This window comes from Lipotes vexillifer, unplaced genomic scaffold, assembly GCF_000442215.2.
Source record: "Lipotes vexillifer unplaced genomic scaffold, Lipotes_vexillifer_v1.1 scaffold634, whole genome shotgun sequence".
Classification (NCBI taxonomy): domain Eukaryota; kingdom Metazoa; phylum Chordata; class Mammalia; order Artiodactyla; family Lipotidae; genus Lipotes; species Lipotes vexillifer.
Window position 1 is genome coordinate 1,518,807 of NW_006781096.1, and position 22,787 is coordinate 1,541,593.

Sequence of the window (22,787 nt, forward strand, 5' to 3'; positions counted from 1 at the left end):
GTGGGGGAGTGAAGTGATCTCATTTTCTTTTTCCTTTTATAAAATATGTGACTTTTTTTTTACTTTGAAGTTTGAAACAGTTATGAATTCACAAGAAATTAGAAAAATAATGCACAGAAGTTCCATGTACCCAGTTTAACTCATTTGTTACATTTTACATAACTATGGTGCAAAATCAAAACCAGGAAATAGACTTTTCTGTAATTTGTCTATTTTTTTTGCCATTTTAGCACACGTGTAGATTCATGTGATCACCGCTGCAGTCAATACAAGAACTATTCCATCACCACAAAGATCTCCCTCATGCTGTCCCTTTATAGTAACAACCACCTCTCTCCCACCATGTCTAACTCAAGGCAACCGCTAATCTGTTCTCCATCTCTATAATTGTGTCACTTTAAGAATTTTATATAAAAGTAATCATACAAAATGTGACCTTTTAGATTGTCTTTATTCACCTGTTCTAACGCCCTTGAAATCTGTTCAAATACTTGTGTGTATCAGTAGATTGTTCCTTTTCAGTACTGGGTAGTATTCTGTGGTGTGGAGGTTCTAGTTTGTTTAACCATTCTCTTCTGGGGGCATTATGATTGTTTCCAGTTTTTGACTGTTTCATATAAAGCTACTCTGAACATCTACATATAGGTTCTTATGTGGACATAAGGTTTCAGTTCTTTGGGATAGATGCCCAGGAGCATGATTGCGGGGTCATATGTTAAGTATATGTTCAGTTTTTTAAAGAGGTTATCAAAGTCTTCCTGAGTTACTATAATTTCTATCAGTAATGCTGAGGGAGATTCAGTTTCTTTGCATCCTTGCTGGTGTTTTGTATTGTCACTGTTTTTATTTTATCTTTTCCAAGAGATGTATAGTGATATCTCATCATGGTTTTGTTTGTATTTCTCTGATGGCCGATAAGAACTTCTTTTCATGTGTTTCTTTGCCATCCTTATATCTTCTTCAGTGAATTGTCTCTTTGTGTCCTTTGCCCATTTTCTAAATTTGGAATGTGTATTTTTTTTATTGTTGAGTTTTGAGAGTTCTGTATATATTCTAGATGTGAGTCCTTTATCAGATATGTAATTTGCAACTTTTTGTCCCAGTCTGCATCTTGTCTTTTCATCTTCTTAATCACAGAGATCCAAATTATTAATATTTCCTTTTATATATTACACTCTGCGGACCATGTCTAAAATCTTCTTTTCAAAACTATGTCCCAAAGATTTTCTCCACTGTTTTCTTCTAAAAGTTTTATGGTTTTATGTTTTACATTTAAACCTATGATCTATTTTTAGGTAACATTTATGTGAGGTGCAAAGTTTAGGTCGAGGGGGTTTCTTCCTATGGGTATCCAATTGCTCCACCATTATTCACTGAAAAGACTATCCTTCCTCCACTGAATCACTTTTGTACCTTTTTCAAAAATCAGTTGGTAAATACTAGCAATGAACAATTGGAGTTTGAAATTAAAAACACAATACCATTTATATCTGCACCAAAAAGAAAGAAAGAAACAGAGACAGACAGACTTAGACTTATGTATAAATCTAACAAAATATGTACAAGATCTATATGAGGCAAACCGTGACACTCTGATGGAAGAAATCAAAGAAGATCTGAATAAATGGAAAGATATTCCTTGTATATGATAGGAAAACGCAGTACTGTCAAGATGTCAGTCTTCCCAATTTGTTCTATAGATTCAAAGCAATCCTAGTCAAAATCGGAACGAGTTTTTTTTTGTGAATATCAACAAATATTCTGAAGTTTATATGGAAAGGTAAAAGACCCAGAAAAGCCACCACAGTACTGAAGGAGAGAATAGAGTTGGAGGACTGACATTACCCAACTTCAAGACTTACCGTAAAGCTACAGTAGTCAAGAGAGTGTAGGGGACTTCCCTGATGACCAAGTGGTTAGCATTCCAGGCTTTCACTGCTGTGGCCTGGGTTCAGTCCCTGCTCAGGGAACTGAGATCCCACAAGCCATGTGGGGCAGGCAAAAAAAAAAAAAAAAAAAAAGAGGGAAAAAAAAAAAAAAAAAAAAAGAGTGAATAAAAAAACAAAAAAAGTGTAATATTGATGAAAGAATAAGGTAAATAAATCAATGGAACAAAACAGAGGCCAGAAATAGACCCACACAAATACAGTCGATTGATCTTTGACAAAGGAGCAAAGGCAACACAATGGAGAAAGGACAGTCTTTTCAACAAATGGTGCTGCAACAACTGCACACTCACATGCAAAAAAAAAAAAAAAAAAAAATCTAGACACAGACCTTACACCCTTTACAAAAATTAACCAGAAATGGTGTTCTTAACCTTGGGGATCTGTGGTTAGAATTTAGGGGGTCTGTGAACCTGAATGTGAAAAACTTTCATCTCAGTTTCACCAACCCCTAACTGAAATTTAGCATCTCCTTGAATTATGAATGTTGGCAACGAGCCCAAGTAGTGTCTGCAGCTGTCAACCAGTAAAATCACAGCTATTTCTCTATCACTTTACAGATATCACAAAATACTGTTTATACCCATACTACTCCAAAATTACAATTCTATCAGACCTGCTGCTTAAGGTTATTAATAAGGAAGTACATATATTATTAATATCAAAATTTTGTTTTTCTAGCAGTTTGATAACTTTCAGTACCATTGATTTCTTTGTAGTCCTATGCATTTTGCCTTATGCATTTAAAAACACTTTTTTTGACAAGGAGTCCATCAACTTTGCTATATTCCCAAAGGAGTTCTTGACACAAAGGAGTTAGAAGATCCATGGTCCAAGGGAGAATTGATGTGGGCTTAGTGGGAGAAGTAAGAAGTGATCAGTGGGGAGATGACCCCGCTTTGGGATATATTTTGAAGGTAAAACCTATAGAAAGTGCTGGAATTAGATGTGGATGTGAGAAAGAGAATAAACAAAGGTTACTGTTAGATTTTTTTTTTTGCCTAAAAAACTAGGTAAAAGGTTTTGCTACTTCCTGAGATGGAGAGCACTTGGAGAGAAGTACACAGGTGTCTTCAGTTCTAAAGTATCTCTAAAAGGGCGTGAAAATAAATCCATCCCATTTTCTTTACTTAAAACTCATCAACTATACTCCAGTAAAAATAATTTTTAATTAAAAAAATAACTCATCAGTGATAATAACTGGAGTTCATGGAGCCTTGCTAAATAAACGCTAAGCACTTTGTTAACATATTTTTGACCAGAGATATATTATGGCCACAGGCATTAGTTTCTGCAAAAATCCCCCAGTCAGTAATGTGTTAAGTGTTCACCTTGTTAAACCTCACAACAACCCTGTGAGGAAAGTACTATGATGTATATACTTACTGTTGCAAAAGTTAAATTATTTTAATTTAATTAAATTAGGTTAAATTATTTGCCCAAGTAGAACTGACAAGGGTGGAGCAGCGATTTGAATCTCAGTCTGCCTGAGTCCAAATAATCATAATTATCGTGTGAGCACTTGTATTCCAACCACTGCAGTGGGTGCTTCCCATGTTCTGTCAGGTAATCCTCACAGTAAAGCTCACAGTAATTAGTAGATTCCAATTAGTTTGCCACCAGATAAGTTAGCAGTGGCAAAACCAAGATTTGACCCTCAGGCACCCACCGAATTATATTTTCTTTAAAGCACAAGTTCATTTCCTCTACATTCTGTACCATAGTCATCTCTGCATACTGAAGTTTGTTTTGTTATGTCTCAGATTTTGAACAGTGTTTGTTTTGTGTGACACGGCTCTGGTAAATTGACAAACTCCGTAAGAGAATGGCTATAATAAGCCGTGAGGTTGTGGATCCAGTTGGTGAATGGCATGAAAAAGAAAAACCCACACAGAGAGATATCAGTTAAACATCAAATGACACCGAAAAGCTTATAACAAAAACTGTTGGTCCTCTGCGTCTCCCAGCCCCCATCCCAGAGGCTTCTACTGGTAAAATCCTTGAGCTATTTTTTTTTTGCTGTGTTTCCTCCATATTTTCAAATAATATGCTCATACTGCTATGTCTTATCAATTTCACACACTATCCATTAACTTCTTTTCAATGAATGAAGATTCATTATCTTACATTCACCCTTTCTCCACACACGTAGCCCAGCCCACCATCACTGCCACACCATGCACACCATCTGTTCTTGCCACTCCAGCCTCCCAACATTATAATATAGATTTATTACAACTTCTGGTTAAATCACTAGTCAACACTTAACATTACCATGACTTTGAAAAAATTTCTCTCCGCTGACCCAAGAATCACAGCATGATTAGGTTTCCTTCTCCTAAAACCTTTTTTATTCTTAGATTTAGTAACCCTCATTTTTTTCTTTTGCTTTGTTTTCTGTGTTCCCATTCTTCATCAACTATGTTATACATCAGTCGGTATTATTTATCTAGATGATGTATCAATTCCGTTTGACGTTTTGTTTGTTTTTGGAGATCTCCCTTCTGGAGCTTTCTATCCTCATGCTCCAATCTGGACTGGTGCCATCTAGGTCTGTGATATAAATGGCTGTCATTTCAGGATTTCCCTTTCCTGCTTTCCTTTGTTTCGCACTGTTTCTGATCTTATGTTTGTCTCTTGGTTTACTCTTAAATTTTGCTAGAGCTTATCTTTCAGTGGCTTTCTTAAGAAAGGTCATGTAGGAGGTAAATTTTTTTTGAATTCTTATATATGTGAAAATATCTTTAGTCTCATTATTGATTGGTAGCCTGGCTGGATATAGAATTTTGAGTTGAAAATTTTGTTTTTTGTAATTTGTAGGCATTGCTTTTTTTCTTTGAAAAGTTCTATGTCATTCTGATCCTTTTTATGTGACTTTTTTGTTTGTTTCACTTGTATGCTTCGCACTTGGTGAGTTTTAAACCTCTTGAATTGATCTACTAAAGTTATTCTTTTCACCTATTTTCCATTTCTGTCTTTATCCTTTTTCCCTAATTTTTGAGGTACTGATTTTTAGGAAGTAAATTAAAATCCTGTCCTCTCACCATTCTACCTCTGGTTGTTCTGAGGAACCGTGACAGCCTTCTTCTAACGTGTGGTATACCAAAGTCCATACCCTCTTCTGGAAATAAACCAGTTCCCTGTGCTCAACCAAAGGAGATGGAGCTCCTGGTGCAAATTACATCTTGAGCACAGATGCCCTAAATTTAACTCTCCTGTACACATCTTTGCATTGCATTCTTCAGATACCAAGTCCTGTAAAGGATGTTCTCATTTGAGGAACAGTTCCCACTTAACCCCTGTCTAGCTGGTTAAAAACACTTCTGAGCAGCACGCATAGGTTATGTAACCCAAATGGCCACACAAGCTTATTACTTTTTCTTTTATTGAGTAGGTGTCTGTTTCTTACCAGTAGCAATTCAGTATCTAGAATGAGTTTCTGCTCTCCAGATATGGTACAGTCCAAAAAATAAATAAGTAAATTATGATGTGTAAGCTTCTTTTAGGCAAGGAGTAAGTCTGCAGTCTTATATTTGAGAGAGAGCTTCAAGTTCAGGGTTTCTACCTATTGTAAGCCCACAGTTATTTGTCAGATGAAAGAGTGGGTGACTTAAAAGAAGATACTGATTTTATTATAGTAAGATATTCAGCCACTTAAGTACCAAGTCAAATGCAATGCTCCCTTACCTAGTTATTCTGAATGGCCTTGGATTATGGTTGAATGCTTCTTGAAGGCAGTTGAACAATGACTTGGTGCCATGGTCAAGCCAGTATATCTTCCCCTTTGGTAAGTACTGCCCTTATAAAATTAACATAGGCCCTGGCGTTACTTCTGCTGATATACAGATACCCTGGTCCTAGAACTCAGTAAATATTTGTTTATGGATCATAAGAAGAGATCTACTTCTGATTCATGAAGGCTGTCTGATCTTACAGTAATTTTTATTTCACTGGACATACTGATAATCTCTTTAGTCTGAGGATCTAATTTTTAAAAAAAAAACAGCTTTATTTAGATATGTGGTGTACCATAAATTTTCCCTGTTTTAAGTATACAATTCAGTGGTTTTGAGTATATTTACAGAGTTGTGCAGCCATACCAATAATCTAATTTTAGAACATTTCCATCACCCTAAGAAGAAAATCTGTGTCTGTTAGCAGTCACTCCCTATTCTTCCCCCACTGCCAGCCCTAGGCAACCATTAGTCTACTTAATGTCTCTGTAGATTTCCCTATTCTGGATATTTTATGTGAATGGAATCATACAGTATGTGGGCTATTGTATCTAGCTTCTTTCACTCAGCATGCCTTCAAGTTTCATGTTATAGAATGTATCAATACTTCATTCCTTTTTATTGCTGGATAATATTCCAGTATATGGATATACCACATACTATTTATTCACCAGTTGATGGACATTTAGGTTGTTTGTACTTTTTAGCTATTATGATAATGCTGCTATGAACATTCATGTACAAGTTTTTGTTTGGATATATGTTATAATTTATCTTAGGCAGATACCGAAGAGTGGAATTGCTGGGTCATATGGTAACTCTATGTTTACCATTTCGAGAAACTGCCAAATTCTTTTCCAAAATGTCTGAATCGTTTTATATTCGCACTAGTAATTGTGACAAGGCAGTGTATGAGGCTTCCAGTTTCTCCACATCCTCACCAACACCTGTTATCGTTTGTCTTTTTTATTATAGCCATGTAGTAGATGTGAGGAAGTATTTCATTGTAGTTTGATTTGCATTCCCCTGATAATTAATGATGCTGAACGTCTTTTATTTTGCTTGTTGGCCGTTTATATATCTTCTTTGGAGAAATGTCTGTTTGAATCCTTCCCCCAGTTTTTAATTGGGTTAATGCCTTCTTGTCATTGAGTAGTAAGAGTTCTTTATTTATTCTAGATACAAGTCCATAATCAGATATGTGATTAGCATATATATTTTCTCCCAATCTGTGAGTTGTCTGTTTACTTTCTTGATGGTATCATTTGAAGAACAAAAGTTTTAAATTGATAAAGTTCAATTTATTTATTTCTTTTTTTAATCACATGTACTTTTGATGTCATACCTAAGAAATCACTGCGTAACCCAGGGTCATGTTTTCTTACAAGAGTTTTAAACTTTTAGTGCTCACATTTAGGTCTTTGATCCACTTTGAGTTAATTTTTTGAATGTTGTGAAAAAGGTGTTCATTCATCCTTTTGTATGTGGATGGTCACGTGTCTCAGCGTCCTTTGTTGCAAAGACTGATCTTTTCCCCATAGAATTGTCTTGACACCATTGTTGAAAATTGAGGGTCCATTTGTAACAAAATACTGTTTTCCTAAGTTGAAAGTTGCTACCATTAGCTCTTAAATTTTAGCGCTTTTTTGGTACTTAATAGAGTAGTAGTTGCTTTTTAATCAGCAGATCTGAGGGAGAGTTCCTCCTCTTCAGGCATCTGTTTCATCTGTAAGTGAATGCATTTTGTCCTTAGATCTTCGGAATTGTTGGTGACTTCTTCATTGCAAAGATAAGAATTGTTATCTTGAGTCTTCCACCTAAAATTCTGACACAATTAGGTAGGGAACCAGTTAGGAAGCTGTAAAAATAACCTAAGTGCTGCAAGATGCTTTGAACCAGGTGACACCTGGGAATGTAGAAAGAATCTGAATATAATGTGTCATACAGTTGACAGGATTTGCTAATGGATTGGATATAGATGTGGGAGAATGGAATCAAACGTGACTCCAAGTTTTAGGCCTGAAAAAGTGGAAGGATGAATTGCCATTAACAAAGATGGGAAGAACAATGGTAGGGCCCTGTTTGGGGAGGTGATGGGAAAAGATCTGGATCTCAGTCTTAAATATGCCGTGTTTAAGATGCCTGTTAGTGGGCTTCCCTGGTGGCGCAGTGGTTGAGAGTCCGCCTGCCGATGCAGGGGACACGGAAGATCCCACATGCCGCGGGGCGGCTGGGCCTGTGAGCCATGGCCGCTGAGCCTGCGCGTCCGGAGCCTGTGCTCCGCAACGGGAGAGACCACAACAGTGAGAGGCCCGCGTACCGCAAAAAAAAAAAAAAAGATGCCTGTTAGTGAAATAGAATTGTCGAGTATGAGCCAGCTTTTCTTTGAGAAAAGATGTAATACATAGAATTTTGTAAGAGCTTTTGGTGGAGCATAGTTTAAATCATCTAACACATTTATACACACACATACTTTATGATATATAGATTACTCAGGATGCTTTTTACTGTAATTAAAATAAGTAAATAATTTCTTAAAATAATAAACAACAAAATACTAAATGTGATGTTGTCAGAGAATTTAAATGGTTATAAAAGTCCTAAACTAAGAATGCTTTCTAAGTACAATTGGGATTCTTTATATCAAGCTTTATTTTGGGGCATGCAGATCTGGCTTTAAGATCTCTGTTTGTATATTTGAGATAAAAGATGTTTTCACAGCATGGTATTGGCATAGACATAGACGTATAGATCATTGGATAGTAGAATTAAAAAATGTTCCCACAAATATCTGGACAATTGATTTTTTTTTTTATAGAGCACAAAGGCAATACAGTGGAAAAAGTATAGCCTTTTCCATAGTTGCTGCAACAGTTGGATATCCATATGCAAGAAAAATGAACTTTAATCCCTATATTTTACCATATGCAAAAATTAACCCAAATGAATCAAAGACCAATGAAAACCCAAAGCTATAAAACTGCTGGAAGAAAACACAGGAGAAAATTTTTTCTATCTTGGATTAAGCAAAGCTTTCTTAGATGGATAAATTGAACTGCTCTTCAAAAGATGCCACTAAGAGAATACAGAGACAAACCACAGACAGAGAGAAAATACTTGCAAAGTATATTATTTGTTAAAAAATATATAATGAACTCAAAACTCAGCAACAACAAAAAAGACATTAAAAATAGGCAAAAGATTTGTACAGACACCTCAACATAGAAAGTATACAGGTGGCAAATAAACACATGAAAAGGTGCTCGACATCGTTAGTCATCAAGGAAATGCAAATTAAAGCCTCAGTGAGATATCACTACAAACCTCAGAATGACTGACTAAAATGAAAAAGACTAACTATAGGTCATTTCATGTACGCTGGGTTTGCGAGAGCATCTGCGGGTGCCTGGCAGGAGGGGACCGGAAAGACCCAGCTGAGGGTGTGTGGATTTGAGCCTCCGCGTTTCTAGCCCAGGATCTCGAAATGCATTGTGATTCCTGTCCATTAGACTGTAAACTTTATGTAGGTAATCTTAGAAACAATGGTGGGACCGAATTGGAACAAGCTTTTGGCTATTGTGGACCCATCCAAAGTGTGTGGGTTGCTAGAAACCCTCCTGGCTTTGCTTTTGTTGAATTTGAAGATCCCAGAGAGACAGAGCTAGATGGGAGAACACTTTGTGGCTGCCGAGTAAGAGTGGAACTGTTTTATTTGTTTGTTTGTTTTCTTTTTTTTAGCGGTACGCGGGCCTCTCACTGCTGTGGCCTCTCCCGTTGTGGAGCACAGGCTCCAGACACGCAGGCTCAGCGGCCATGGCTCACAGGTCCAGCCGCTCCGCGGCATGAACCCAGGTCCCCTGCATCGGCAGGCGGACTCTCAACCACTGCACCACCAGGGAAGCCCAAGAGTGGAACTGTTGAATGGTGAAAAGAGAAGTCGAAATCGGCCCACCTCCTTCTTGGGGTCGTCACCCTCAAGATGATTATTATTTTTATTTATTTTTTTGTTTATTTAATTTATTTATTTTTGGCTGCGTTGGGTCTTCGTTGCTGCGGGCAGGCTTTCTCTAGTTGGGGTGAGCGGGGGCTACTCTTTGTTGCAGTGCGCAGGCTTCTCTTGCTGTGGAGCACAGGCTCTAGGCGCATGGGCTTCAGTAGTTGTGGCACGTGGGCTCAGTAGTTGTGGCTCGTGGGCTCTAGAGTGCAGGCTTAGTAGTTGTGCTGCATGGGCTTAGTGGCTCTGCAGCATGTGGGATCCTCCTGGACCAGGGATCCAACCTGTGTCCCCTGCATTGGCAGGTGGATTCTTAACCACCGCACCACCAGGGAAGTCCCTCAAGATGATTATTGAAGGAGGAGGCCTCCCTCACCGCAGATCCACAGATCTCCAAGACAGAGAACCTTCTCCTACAGCTGGAGCAGGTCCCTTTCTAGAGGCAGGAGAAGAGAGAGAAATCGCCGTCCTGGGAGAGAGAAATCACAAGCCGTCCCAAACTTTCTCTAGCTCTCGTAGCCGATCTAGGTCAAATGAAGGGAAATAGAAGACCGGTTTGCAAGAGGAGGAGTGTTGTACAGGAAATAACTTCATTTGACAGGAGTATGTACAGAAAATTCAAGTTTTGTTTGAGAATTCATAAGCTTGGTGCATTTCTTTTTTAATAAATTTATTTATTTATTTATTTTTGGCTGCATTGGGTCTTCGTTGCTGCACACGGGCTTTCTCGAGCTGCGGCAAGTGGGGGCTACTCTTCGTCATGGTGTGTGGACTTATTTCGGTGGCTTCTGTTTTGCGGAGCACGGGCTCTAGGCGTGTGGGCTTCAGTAGTTGTGGCTCGCGGGCTTAGTTGCTCCGCGGCATGTGGGATCTTCCCAGACCAGGGCTCGAACTCGTGTCCCCTGCATTGGCAGGCGGTTTCTTAACACTGTGCCACCAGGGAAGTCCAAGCTTGGTGCATTTTTAAGATGTTTTAGCTGTTCACATTTGTCTGTCTGTTGGCACAGTGACGCATAAAGGTGTAATTCTCTATGGTTTGAAATAGACTATATGAGGCACGTAATATCAAGAATTGTTACGTTACGATGTTCCCTTAAACAAAATTGAATTTGCTTTGAATTTTAGTCTTGTGTAGACTGATAATAAATCTCCAACTCCTGCCCAGCTAATGTATGATGTTTAATATTACGGAAACAAAACTGGCAAAAACTGAAAAGACTTTTTCCATAGCTGGGATATGGTATGCAGCTGTGGTTAAGCAAGCAGTCTTTAAAACCTGCTGTGAACACAAGCCAGCAGGTAAAAATTAAAGCTGCACCCTTAACCTAGATTAGAGGTTTAAAAATTCCACTAGTGTTCACACTGGACAAGAGGTTGTCCAGCTGGTGTAGAATCGAAGAAGTTTCAAGAAATTAGTTTACCTTTGCTTTAGGTCAGAAGTTCCTTCTGTGATTGCTGTATATGAATACATAGCTCTTTGTAACATTATTTGGAAATTTGAGACTATTTAAGATACCAGTGTCCTGCCAGTTTAAGGGTACATTGTAGAGCTGAACTTTGAGTTGCTGTGCAAGATTTTTTTTCATGCTGTCATTTGTTAAATGTTTTGTGAGAATCCTTGGGATTAAAGTTTTGGTTACAAATTGTTTAACCTGAAAGCCTGGTTTTCCTTGCAAAACTAACATTTGAACTTGGTACCAAGTCCAGGTATAACATTCCTATTGGAAGCCATACTTATATTTTCTTGTAAAGTACTTCTGAAAATAAAATATTAGCATAACTGTAATAGTTGAACCCGCCATTACCATAGTTCTTATCCCATAGAAGGCAGTTGGTTACACAAATCTCATTTTGTAAGAAATACAGTTGCGGCTTTTGAAGTGAAAGGAGTTTTTGGTTGTCCACCTCAGTGATGATACATTTTTAGGAGTAGAAGCCAGTTCAAAGTCCATGATATTCAGTGATCAACATTTTAAGGTAGAGCCACCTGATACATTATAATCCAAAGTTGCCCATAAAGAAATAGACTTTTATCATTAGCATGAAAGCTTTACACAAAGCTTTAAAAATTGCTTCCATTTTATATAATTTGAGGTGTTTCATGGGAATTCGAAGTTGATCCATCATGATGTAAAATTCACTATATGGTTCAAATGTAACAGTGTAGAATTGAATATGGAGGCATGCATAACCTTGCTCTTAGAAATCTAGAGGAGGTGTAATTTCAAATTTTTGTGCCATTAGATTAAATCATAATGCAGCAACAACAACAAAAGACTATACTAAGTATTGACAAGGATATGGAGGATCTTGAACTCTCATATACTACTGCTGTTGGGAATGTAAAATGGTACAACTCATTTGGAAAATAGCTTGTTGAGTTTTAAAAGTTAAATGTGGGCTTCCCTGGTGGCGTAGTGGTTGAGAGTCCGCCTGCCGATGCAGGGGACACGGGTTCGTGCCCCGGTCCGGGAAGATCCCACATACCGTGGAGCGGCTGGGCCCGTGAGCCATGGCTGCTGAGCCTGCGCGTCCGGAGCCTGTGCACCACAACGGGAGACGCCACAACAGGGAGAGGCCCACGTACTGCAAAAAAAAAAAAAAAGTTAAATGTACACCTACAGGGTGTTATAGCCATACTGCTTTGCATCCCACACTTAGGTATTTACTAAAGAGAGATGAAAGCATATACAAAGACTTGTACTTGAGCGTTCGTAGCAGCTCTATTTGTAGTAGTTCAAAAAACTAGAAACAAACCAAATGTTTGTCACCAGAAGAACTAAAAAACAAATGTGGCATACCCATGCAATGGAATGCTGCTCAGCAATAAAAAAGAATTAAGTACTAATACAAATAACAACCTAGATGAATCTCAAAATAAGTATGTTGAGTAAAAGAAAGCCAGTAGTATATGCTGTATGATAAAGTGCAAAGGTTTCCTGAGACCAGAATTTTGAGAACCTTTGCCCTGTAGAGTCAGGTGACCCTTAGACTTGTCAGACACATGAGGGTGCAAGTGTTAGGCTTCAATCTGCAGTGGGAAGAGGGAGTTGAGAGAATTGAATATGTATTTTAGGAAGATAATCTTGGCAGCATTCTAAGGGGTCCCAGAGAGGGGAAGTTTAGAAATAGGACCAGTTAGGGGGGCATTACATTTGGCCTTGACTTAGGGTCTAGGTAATGGGAGGCGGACTCGATAGAATTGATAGAATGTATCTCCAGTTAAAGGGAAGGGAGAAACCTGCCTGGTATTTGGGGGGGCAGGTGGGGGTCTTCATCTGAGATTGAGAGTCCTGAAGGAAAAGCAGGTTTGCGGCAGGAAGGAGGCGGGTGGACTTCACTTTCTTAAGGATGAGCAGAATCTTTTAACTGTAGAAAAGTCTAAATTATCAACTTTTTCTCTTAAAAATGTGCTCTTCCTGTCTCTCATGTTAATTATATTTTGTAAAAGATTCTGTTTCATTTATTTAAGCCTTTTTCCTCCCTTCGTCTCTAGATATCATTGACCCTGCAATCCTGCGCCCAGGCCGCCTGGACAAAACACTCTTTGTCGGTTTGCCACCTCCAGCAGATCGTCTCGCCATCTTAAAAACTATCACAAAAGTGAGTAAAGGAAAATGGTACATTTTTGTGTATGTTTCTTGCATTTTAAATACAGATAACTAATCATTTAGGGTGCCTAATCACTGTCTTTTCTGTAGCTTTAAATATTTGCCCAGCCTATAAGATCTGTGTTACTTTAAAGGAATTGTTCTCAGAGCATATTTGAAATGGAATAGAAGCTTTTGGAGATGAAAAGTAAATAGATATAGGCCCATTTTAAATATCCAGAGAAAAATTGAGTTTTGAAGCCACAATGTTGAATTCTGTCCTCCATGTTGGTATATGCCAACTTTTAAGATGCCTATACAGTATTGACTTTGCTCTTTTTATTAAAATCATAAGCAGTGCATACAAGATACAAAGAAGAAAGCAAATCACCCTAAATTGAACTACTGCAAAATAATCTGCATTAACATTTAGTGCAGACTTCGTTCCAAACATCTTTATGCAGAATGGGTTGTTGGATGGGTGGATGGTTGAGTGAATGAGAAGGAGGAAGGGGAACAAATTTAACACATTATTTAAATAAAGTTAAATTTATTTGAAATTTAACAGAAAACAAAACTAAAGGAATTATTAAACTTCCAAGTACACGTTTCATTTTAGATGGCATCAGTTTAATTTCTGCTCTGAAAGTTAGATAATTAACATTCTTGTATTACCCTTTTTCCACTTACCAGCTTTTCTTCCCTGTATATATTTTATTTGCCCAGTGTCAAGTTTACGTTCTGTTCTAGAGTCATATTCTTAGTTTCACATTTAAATAGATACAGTACTCACAACCAGCACTTTTGCCACAGCTTTTATGTTTTCTAGTTTAGTTCATTTTGTCATTTGGTTGACTGTATTTCATCATCTGGCTTATTCCATTTATTAATAGTTTATTCAACTGTATTCCTCAAGTTCTTTTCATGATTAAGAATGTCTACCTGTTGTCTTTATAATTAAATGATATATTAGCTTTATACTTAAATGATATATTAAATGATATAATTTTTCCTTGGTCACACAGTCTTTCTGGTCTTCGTAGAAATTGCAGCATGATTTTGGGCAATGAATGTGTTTGTAAAATGTCTGAGGTCAGTCTGATCTTTATTTTCTCTTTGGTAGGTGACTTGCTTTTTCTGCTTGGATCCCTGAAAAATTCTTTGTCTCTGAAGTTTAATAACTGAAATAAGATATGTCCCTGTCAATTTTTTGTTGTTGCTGTTGCTGGTGGTGGTGATAGTGGGGTTTTATTTTGAGTAGTGAAGAACTAAAGTCTGGTGTGCCTTTTTATTTTGTAGATGCAATTCTTCCTTCATTCCAGGGAAATGTTTCTGTGTTGTATGTATGAATACTTTTTCTGTATCATTTGTTGGATTTATTTCTTCAAGGTCACTGATTATTCTTATATTAGATACCCTTTGTCTTCTGTGTCTTTTGTCTACTTGTTTTATTTTTTATTTATTTACTTTTTAAATTAATTTATTTATTTTATTTTATTTTTGGCTGCGTTGGGTCTTCACCGCTGTGCGCTGGCTTTCTCCAGTTGCAGCGAGCGGGGACTACTCTTCGTTGTGGTGCGCAGGCTTCTCATTGCGGTGGCCTCTCCCTCCGCGGAGCACGGGTTCCAGGTGTGTGGGCTTCAGTAGTTGTGGCACGTGGGCTCAGTAGTTGTGGCTCACGGGCTCTAGAGTGCAGGCTCAGTAGTTGTGGCGCAAGGGCTCAGCTGCTCCGCGGCATGTGGGAACTTCCTGGACCAGGGCTCGAACCCAGGTCCCCCGCATTGGCAGGCGGACTCTTAACCACTGCGCCACCAGGGAAGCCCCTGTCTACTTGCTTTAATTTGTCTTTTTCTACTGCACTCACTGTGATTAAACTTGAAGTCTTCTCTTTTTTTCCTTCCTTTCATTGGAACCCCCAAGTTCATGAAATGAACTTGATGGTTACTTCATCCATACCTTCTCTTTGTCCCAGTGTAGAGTGAATGAGTTCTCTCATCACCCTCTCACTCTACCTGGAACTAGTTTTCCTACACTTCACGCATTACAATTTGAGGTCTGGTTAATCGCTTTCTGTCCACATTTTTATAGCCTGGGGGTGGGAAAGAGAGCTAAGCTGGTACTGATTTGACTATTATAAGGAAGCCTGAACTTATTCACTTCTGAAAGAGACCCTGTGAAGTGCCTGATGCCTGGACCTGCTCTCTTCATGCAGAGTGTGTCTCATTCCCATGTGCTTGTGCCCCCAGTGCTGAACAGCTCCTGGGGAATGGCATACCTTGGCGGTTCTTCCTGATTCTGCTGAAATCCCCTGATAGTATAGCTGAAGGTTTGTGTTTAGCTTTTTCCAGGGATATCTGCTCCAAAGACTGCTTCTCTCCAGATTGGAATCTTAATGGACATTCATAAGATTTTGTTAGCTTCTTTCCTCAGTGCTGCTTCCCAGGAATGGAGGCCTAATTAATTGCCACTCCAGAATGATCTCTTTCCTTGGAACCTGCTTTTCAACATTTACAACATAAGGTTTACTCCCTTTCTTTATTTGGTTGCCACTGGTAAATTTGTAAACTTAACTTTTTTTTTTAGTATTTTTTTTTTTATTGTAAACTAAATATATCCCTGGTTGTGTGTATACCATGGGGAGACTAAGACACATAAGACATAGTCCTTACATATAAGGAGCTTTTCTTCTAGATGAAAAGATAATATGAATGTTTCTAAAACAACAACAGGCATATTAATTCATTCCTGAGAAAGAGAGAAAAATGAAGGCAACTGAGTAACCTAGAGATTTCAACTATATAAAGAAATATAAAGAAAAGAGTCAAGAAGAAAACATAGCAAAATATGAACAGTGCTTGCCTCTTGGGGATGGGCTTACAGGTTACTTCTTCTGCCTTCTCAGTGCCCTCCAGTCAGAGACCAGGAACACACTTGGAGTTGAACAAGCAGGGCTTGTTTCTCTTTGAAGTGAGGGAGGACCCGCACCACAGAGAACTGTAGGAATGGGGTGTCTCAGTAAGAGGATGTTAGAAAGGACTTCAGTGATTTGTGTTTGTGTTAGGTTTGGGAAGAGTTTAAGGGGCTTTGCCCTGGATTGCTTTCAAAAACCAGGCATTATTCTGTGATTGAGGGTCTTAATAAATCTTACTAAGAAGGAAGACTAGACCAAGGCTAAGGCTGTGATTGGGAAAGAAGCAGCTGTCATTTACATTAGCCGGGACAGGCAATGTTTGACCATTCTGTGGTTCGGACAGTGTTCACGTTTTATCTGTGTTCAGACATGATTATGCAGGAATCTTGTTTTTCTCTTGATCCATCCTGGTCACGGAGTGGCCTTCTCTGATGTTGATGTTCTGTGAAATTGTTTATGTTCAACAGGATAGCACCACTGCCTAGCTGTGAGGGCCCAGCCAGCTCGTAGCAACACCAAGGCCCACTTGCTGGATGTCAGGGCCTGCTTGTCTCTGTCTCAGTGGCTTTATATTTCCAAATTTTCTATCATGAGCATATATGCATATAGCGGGGGGAGGGGTACAGAGAATGTTTTGTGGTTTTTTTTTTTTAAACAAAAACATAAATGTTGAGGTTAAGGAGGAGGGGCCTAGAATTAGATAGAAAGGCCCTTTGGGCAGCCTCCATGCACAAAGTTTTGACTATAGAAAGAAAAGAAACCAGAAGAAGACATTATGATAAAAATCTATTTGACTTTAAAAGCAACTTTTGTGAGATTGTGGTTTAGACTGTTATATAGTCAGTTCTCAGCATCTGTCTATGCTAAAGGCAAAGGAGGGCTTTTGGCTGTTTAGACTATTTTTGCAGCGGTTATGGGCGTGTTGTGTTCTCAGACCCGCTCCAGAGGAAGGGACCCACACAGGCCTGAGTGACGGTGCACTTTCTGTTGCCCTCTGAGGAGAGCTGCTTGCACTGCATTTCACATCCTTATCTTACTTTTTCAAACCTCCAGAGGCCTTGAATGTTTTTGCTTAAAGATCTTTGTTGATGGCTAAAGCTAAAGCAGGGTAGAGGGAGAGGAAGGAGAATCTCTAATTTCAGGGCAGAGTCCACAAGGCAGACCTCCTCCTCATGGCAGTCTTTATGAAGACTCAGCCAAAAGTGAGAAAAATTGGCCTTTTTAATGTTTAATAAACCTTTCTATTTCAAAGTTTGCTGGCTTTTTACTTATATTCCCCAGATTGTTTTATATATACTATTTCCTCTTTTTCTAATTAATACTTGAAATATTTTGGGGAGATTAGAATAAAATTCTTTAGTCTTGGTCCTAAAAATCTAAAGATCTGTGGGTCAGAGCAACTTCTCAGTATCTTTTGGAGTCTAAGTTTCTTAAGAGAAAAGCGAGCAATGACATACTACTTTTTAAATATTCGATTTGGTGTTTCTGGTAATGTTGTGGTAATAAGAGGTTTATCAATAAAAACCCCTTGGACAAGTAGAACGCTTTTTTCTTAATTTCTGTTTCTTCCTATAAATGTCATTAAAACTTGCCCTTATCTCAGAAAGCCAGAAAGGTTATTTGATGTCTGCCAAGTGCTTTGAGGTAATATGCAGTCTTTAAAAGAGTGATAAAAATTCCACTAAGAGACCCCAAATTCTCAATATGTTTTTTAAAATGTGCCCCGTACGACTAAAACATATAACATCTCACCAAGAAACATATCTGTTAAATTTTCATGAGCTAAGATAAGAATATCTGATATAATAAAAAGTGATATTTATTAAGCACTTAATGTGTTCTGGGTACTTTACAGATATGAATATGCTTAATCCTTGCAACTGCCTTTTGAACTGTTTGAATTGAATATTTAAATATTCAAATGAATATTATTTCCATTTTTACTGATGAGCAAACTTTATCTCACAAAAACAGGATACAAAGATGTGTTTTTTTCTTTTATTGAAGAAATATAGTTGATTTACAATGTTGTGTTAATTTCTGCTATACAGCAAAGTGATTCGATTTTTTATATATATAAAAGAATATATATATATTTTTTTCATATTCTTTTCCATTATGGTTTATCACAGGATATTGAATATAATTCCCTGTTGTTTATCCATTCTGTATATGGACCTTGTTGTTTATCCATTCTGTATATGATAGTTTGCATAGGCTAATCCCAAACTCCCAATCCATCACTCCCCCACCCCCCTTGGCAATCACAAGTCTATTCTCTATGTCTGTGAGTCTGTTTCTGTTTCATAGATAAGTTCATTTGTGTCATATTTTATTTTATTATTTTTTATTTATTTATTTTATTTATTTTATTTTTTTAATTTTTATTTTTTCTGTACGCGGGCCTCTCACTGTTGTGGCCTCTCCCGTTGCGGGCCTCTCACTGTTGTGGCCTCTCCTGTTGTTGTGGCCAAATACTGGAGAGGGTGTGGAGAAAAGGGAACCCTCTTACACTGTTTGTGGGAATGTTAAATTGGTGCAGCCACTATGGAAAACAGTATGGAGGCTCCTCAAAAAATTAAAAATGGTGTTGCCATATGATCCAGCAGTCCCATTCCTGGGCATATATCTGGATAAAACTCTAATTCAAAAAGATACATGTGCCCCTACATTCATAGCAGCACTATTCACAACAGCCAAGACATGGAACAACCTACATGTCCATTGACAAATGAATGGATAAAGAAGATGTGGTACATATATACAACAGAATACTACTCAGCCATAAAAAAGAATGAAATAATACCATCTGCAGCAACATCAGTGGACCCAGAGATTATCATACTACATGAAGTCAGAAAAAGATAGATAAATAACATATGATATCACTTGTATGTGGAATCTAAAATATGACACAGGGCTTCCCTGGTGGCGCAGTGGTTGAGAGTCTGCCTGCCGATGCAGGGGACACAGGTTCGTGCCCCGGTCCAGGAAGATCCCACGTGCCGCGGAGCGGCTGGGCCCGTGAGCCATGGCCGCTGAGCCTGCGCGTCCGGAGCCTGTGCTCCGCAACGGGAGAGGCCACAACAGTGAGAGGCCCGCATACCGCAAAAAAATAATAATAATAAATAAATAAGATAAATAAATCATGGTAGGATATGTCTAACTTAAATTTACCATTTTAACCATTTTTAAGTGGACAGTTCTTTGACATTAGTGCATTCACATTGTTGTGTGCAGTCATCACCACTGTCCATCTCCAGAACTCTTCATTTTGCAGCCTGAAAATCTGTACCCATTAAACAGTAACTCCCCATTCCACCCTCCCTCCAGCCCTGGCAACTGCCATTCTACTTTGTCTCTATGAATTTGACTACTCTAGGTACCTCATATGAGTAGAATCATATTATAGTTGTAGGCTGTAACTTCTTAAGAGACTATTTTTCTTTTCCTAATAATTCTTTTGGCTCGGCTTTCTCTAGTTATGAAATTATTTGAGATATCCATTAGAGCTTTATTAAGAGATAATAAAACCAGTAGTGAAGAAAACAAAGTATAAAAAGTTCTAAATATTTCATATATATAAATATCATTTTAATAAATGATTCTCTAAACTATTTATATATTTGGTTTTTGGGGTTTTTTTTTGCGGTACGCGGGCCTCTCGCTGTTGTGGCCTCTCCCGTTGCGGGGCACAGGCTCCGGATGCGCAGGCTCAGCGGCCATGGCTCACGGGCCCAGCCGCTCCGCGGCACGTGGTATCTTCCCGGACTGGGGCATGAACCCGTGTCCCCTGCATTGGCAGGCAGACTCTCAACCACTACGCCACCAGGGAAGCCCCCATTTTACTTCTTACTGCAGGTCACATTCTTACTGCCACATTTCAGTTAAGAATAATTAGATTTTAATGATACAGAGATTCCTCAGCCCTTATTTCTACTAATTGGAAAGTAATGTTGCTGTTGAAACTTTTGGAAGTATCCTATGTAGACCACACTCCCCAAAAAAAGGCAGTTTGTTACTTTCTTTCAATTGATAGTATTTTGGCGGTTTATTTTTCTAAAAAATTAATCTCCTAAGAATTAGAAAATTTCTGAGAATCTAAATTTCTAAGAATTATTTTTCTAAAATATTACTTTAGATAAGTGTTTGTTTATTGTGTTCCTTTATATATTGAGCTTTCTCAAAAGATTTAACTTAAAGAGTGCCCTGTATATGGCAAGTTGGCAATTGCTCCCCGTATGCAGTTGTGAGAAAAATTTCTCCTCTGGGTTCTCATAAAGAAGACACTCAGTTGTGATAGACATTTTTACCAATATCCCTATCATAAACACAATAATAAGCCTTTCAGGACTGAAGCTGGTGGTTCTCCTAATGTAAGCTGGGGACATAACTAAAAGCCAGTTCATTAAAAACAACTTAATGAAAGGTCAAAGAAATGCACTTCGAGAATGTGTGAGCCTTTATGAAAGTCCGGCTTGACCCAATAATAGAATTTAGATATTGAGAAGTATAAAAGAATTATCCTCAGGCAGTCCTCCATGAATCAGTTTCTTATGATTGAGCTTTTGATTAAAACAGGACAGTAGGGACTTCCCTGGTAGCACAGTGGTTAAGAATCCACCTGCCAGTGCAGGGGCACGGGTTCGATCCCTGGTCCGGGAAGATCCCACATGCCGCAGAGCAACTAAGCCCGTGTGCCACAACTACTGAGCCTGCGCTCTAGAGCCCACGAGCCACACTACTGAGCCCACGTGCCACAACTACTGAAGCTCACACACTCTAGGGCCCGAGAGTCACAACTACTGAGACTGAGTGCCTCAACTACTAAAGCCCGCATGCCTAGAGCCTGTGCTCCGCAACAAGAGAAGCCCCCTCTTGCCACAACTAGAGAAAGCCCGCACACAGCAACGAAGACCGAACACAGCCAAAAGTAAATTAAAAAAAACAAAACAAAACAGGACAGTAGATAGTTTGAGGTAAAATTCTCTAGCAGCACAGGGAACATCCATGTGCTGGGTGACCATCAAGGTAGGGTTGATAGTTCCTTCCTTCCTTCCTTCCTTCCTTCCTTCCTTCCTTTCTTCCTTCCTTCATTCCTTCCTTCCTTCCTTCCTTCCTTCCTCATTGCGGTGGCTTCTCTTGTTGCGGAGCACGGGCTGTAGGTGCTTGAGCTTCAGTAGTTGTGGCGTGTGGGCTCAGTAGTTGTGGCTCATGGGCTCTAGAGCACAGGCTCAGTAGTTGTTGCACACGGGCTTAGTTTCCCCGTGCATGTGAGATCTTCCCAGGCCAGGGCTCGAACCCGTGTCCTCTGCACTCGCAGGTGGCTTCTTAACCACTGTGCCACCAGGGAAGCCCTAATAGTTTCTTAAGAACATTAAAGAATCTCAAAAGGTTCATGCCTAATGAGGTAACCTCTTGCCCCACCCCCTACCTCCTCCTACTGGTAGATTGAGGGACTCAACAGGGCAGTGTCCTCAGGCTTTCCCACTTCCGACATAGCTTGGAAAGTCCAAACATTTCTATTCTCCATGCCGATAAATCCTTATTACCTGTTCATCATCACTATTTAAACAAGACTTCCCCTCCCCCTCCCCCTGCCCTCCCAAATATAGCACCAAATTATCTCTCCTTATCTGGAGATAAGATACTGGGTTTTGGGGGGAATTCCCTGGTGGTCCAGTGGTTAGGACTCAGTGCTGTGAACCCGGGTTCAATCCCTGGTCAGGGAACTAAGATCCCACAAGACGCGTGGCCAAAAATAAAAATTTTTTTAAATTAAAAAAAAAGATGCTGGGTTTTTTTAATTATGAAAATGCGCAATAAAGATTTGGGGCCTTACCAAATGTCCATTCAGTTGCAGATTTGAACTTCAGAACTCAAGTTTTTAAATTCCTGGTTCAGTGTTATTTCCACTTTTCAGACCTTTTTATTAAAGTATAATGCACGTACAGAAAAGTAGACAAATGTCCAACTTCATGCATTTTTATAAACAAAACCTTCAAGAAAGAATATTAGCAGTTAATTTCATGGAGACAGAAAGTAGAATGGTGGCTGCCAGGGGCTGGTGGAGGGGGTTGGGGGGGAGTAGGGGAGGGGAGGGTTCTCCCTTAACACAAACAGAGTTCCATTTTGGGAAGGTGGCTGGTTATGTTTTAGAGATTGATGGTTGCACAGTAACGTGAATGTAATTAATGCCACTAAACTATACATTTTTAAATGGTTAAAATGATAAATTTTGTTACGTAAATTTTACCACAGTAAAAGAGAGAACATTACCAGAGCCACAGAAGCTGGCCTTTTGCTTCCTTCAGGCACTGCCCACCTCTACCCGCGCAAGGTTACCTGACGAGATTGAAGAAAACTTAGGGATCACGCAGTCTGACCATCTAGTTTTACACACAACCAGAGGGAGAAAAGAAAAAAGCACAAAGATTGTTTCCTAAGGTCGCACAGAAAGTTTATTTTCCCATGTTTATTTCGCAGGTGGAAGTGGATTGAACGGGAAACATAACTGTTTCTTGAACCTGTGTTAGATGAACATTTGCATTTTATCAAATAATAGCAGCTAGCAGATGTACAGTTGATTAAATTCTTAAACATGCCCAGCTG

The 22,787-nt window shown here is 38.9% G+C and overlaps 1 protein-coding gene and 1 pseudogene across 1 annotated transcript in view; both read left to right on the forward strand.

Moving 5' to 3' along the window:
* Positions 1-22,787, forward strand: part of NVL (nuclear VCP like) — a 104,499-nt gene that overhangs the window by 57,290 nt on the left and 24,422 nt on the right. Inside the window, exon 19 of the mRNA XM_007454481.1 lies at positions 13,171-13,277. Within this exon, the coding sequence (XP_007454543.1) occupies positions 13,171-13,277 (107 nt within the window). The remainder of the gene's footprint in view (positions 1-13,170; positions 13,278-22,787) is intronic.
* Positions 9,165-10,221, forward strand: LOC103078369 (serine/arginine-rich splicing factor 3 pseudogene; annotated as a pseudogene).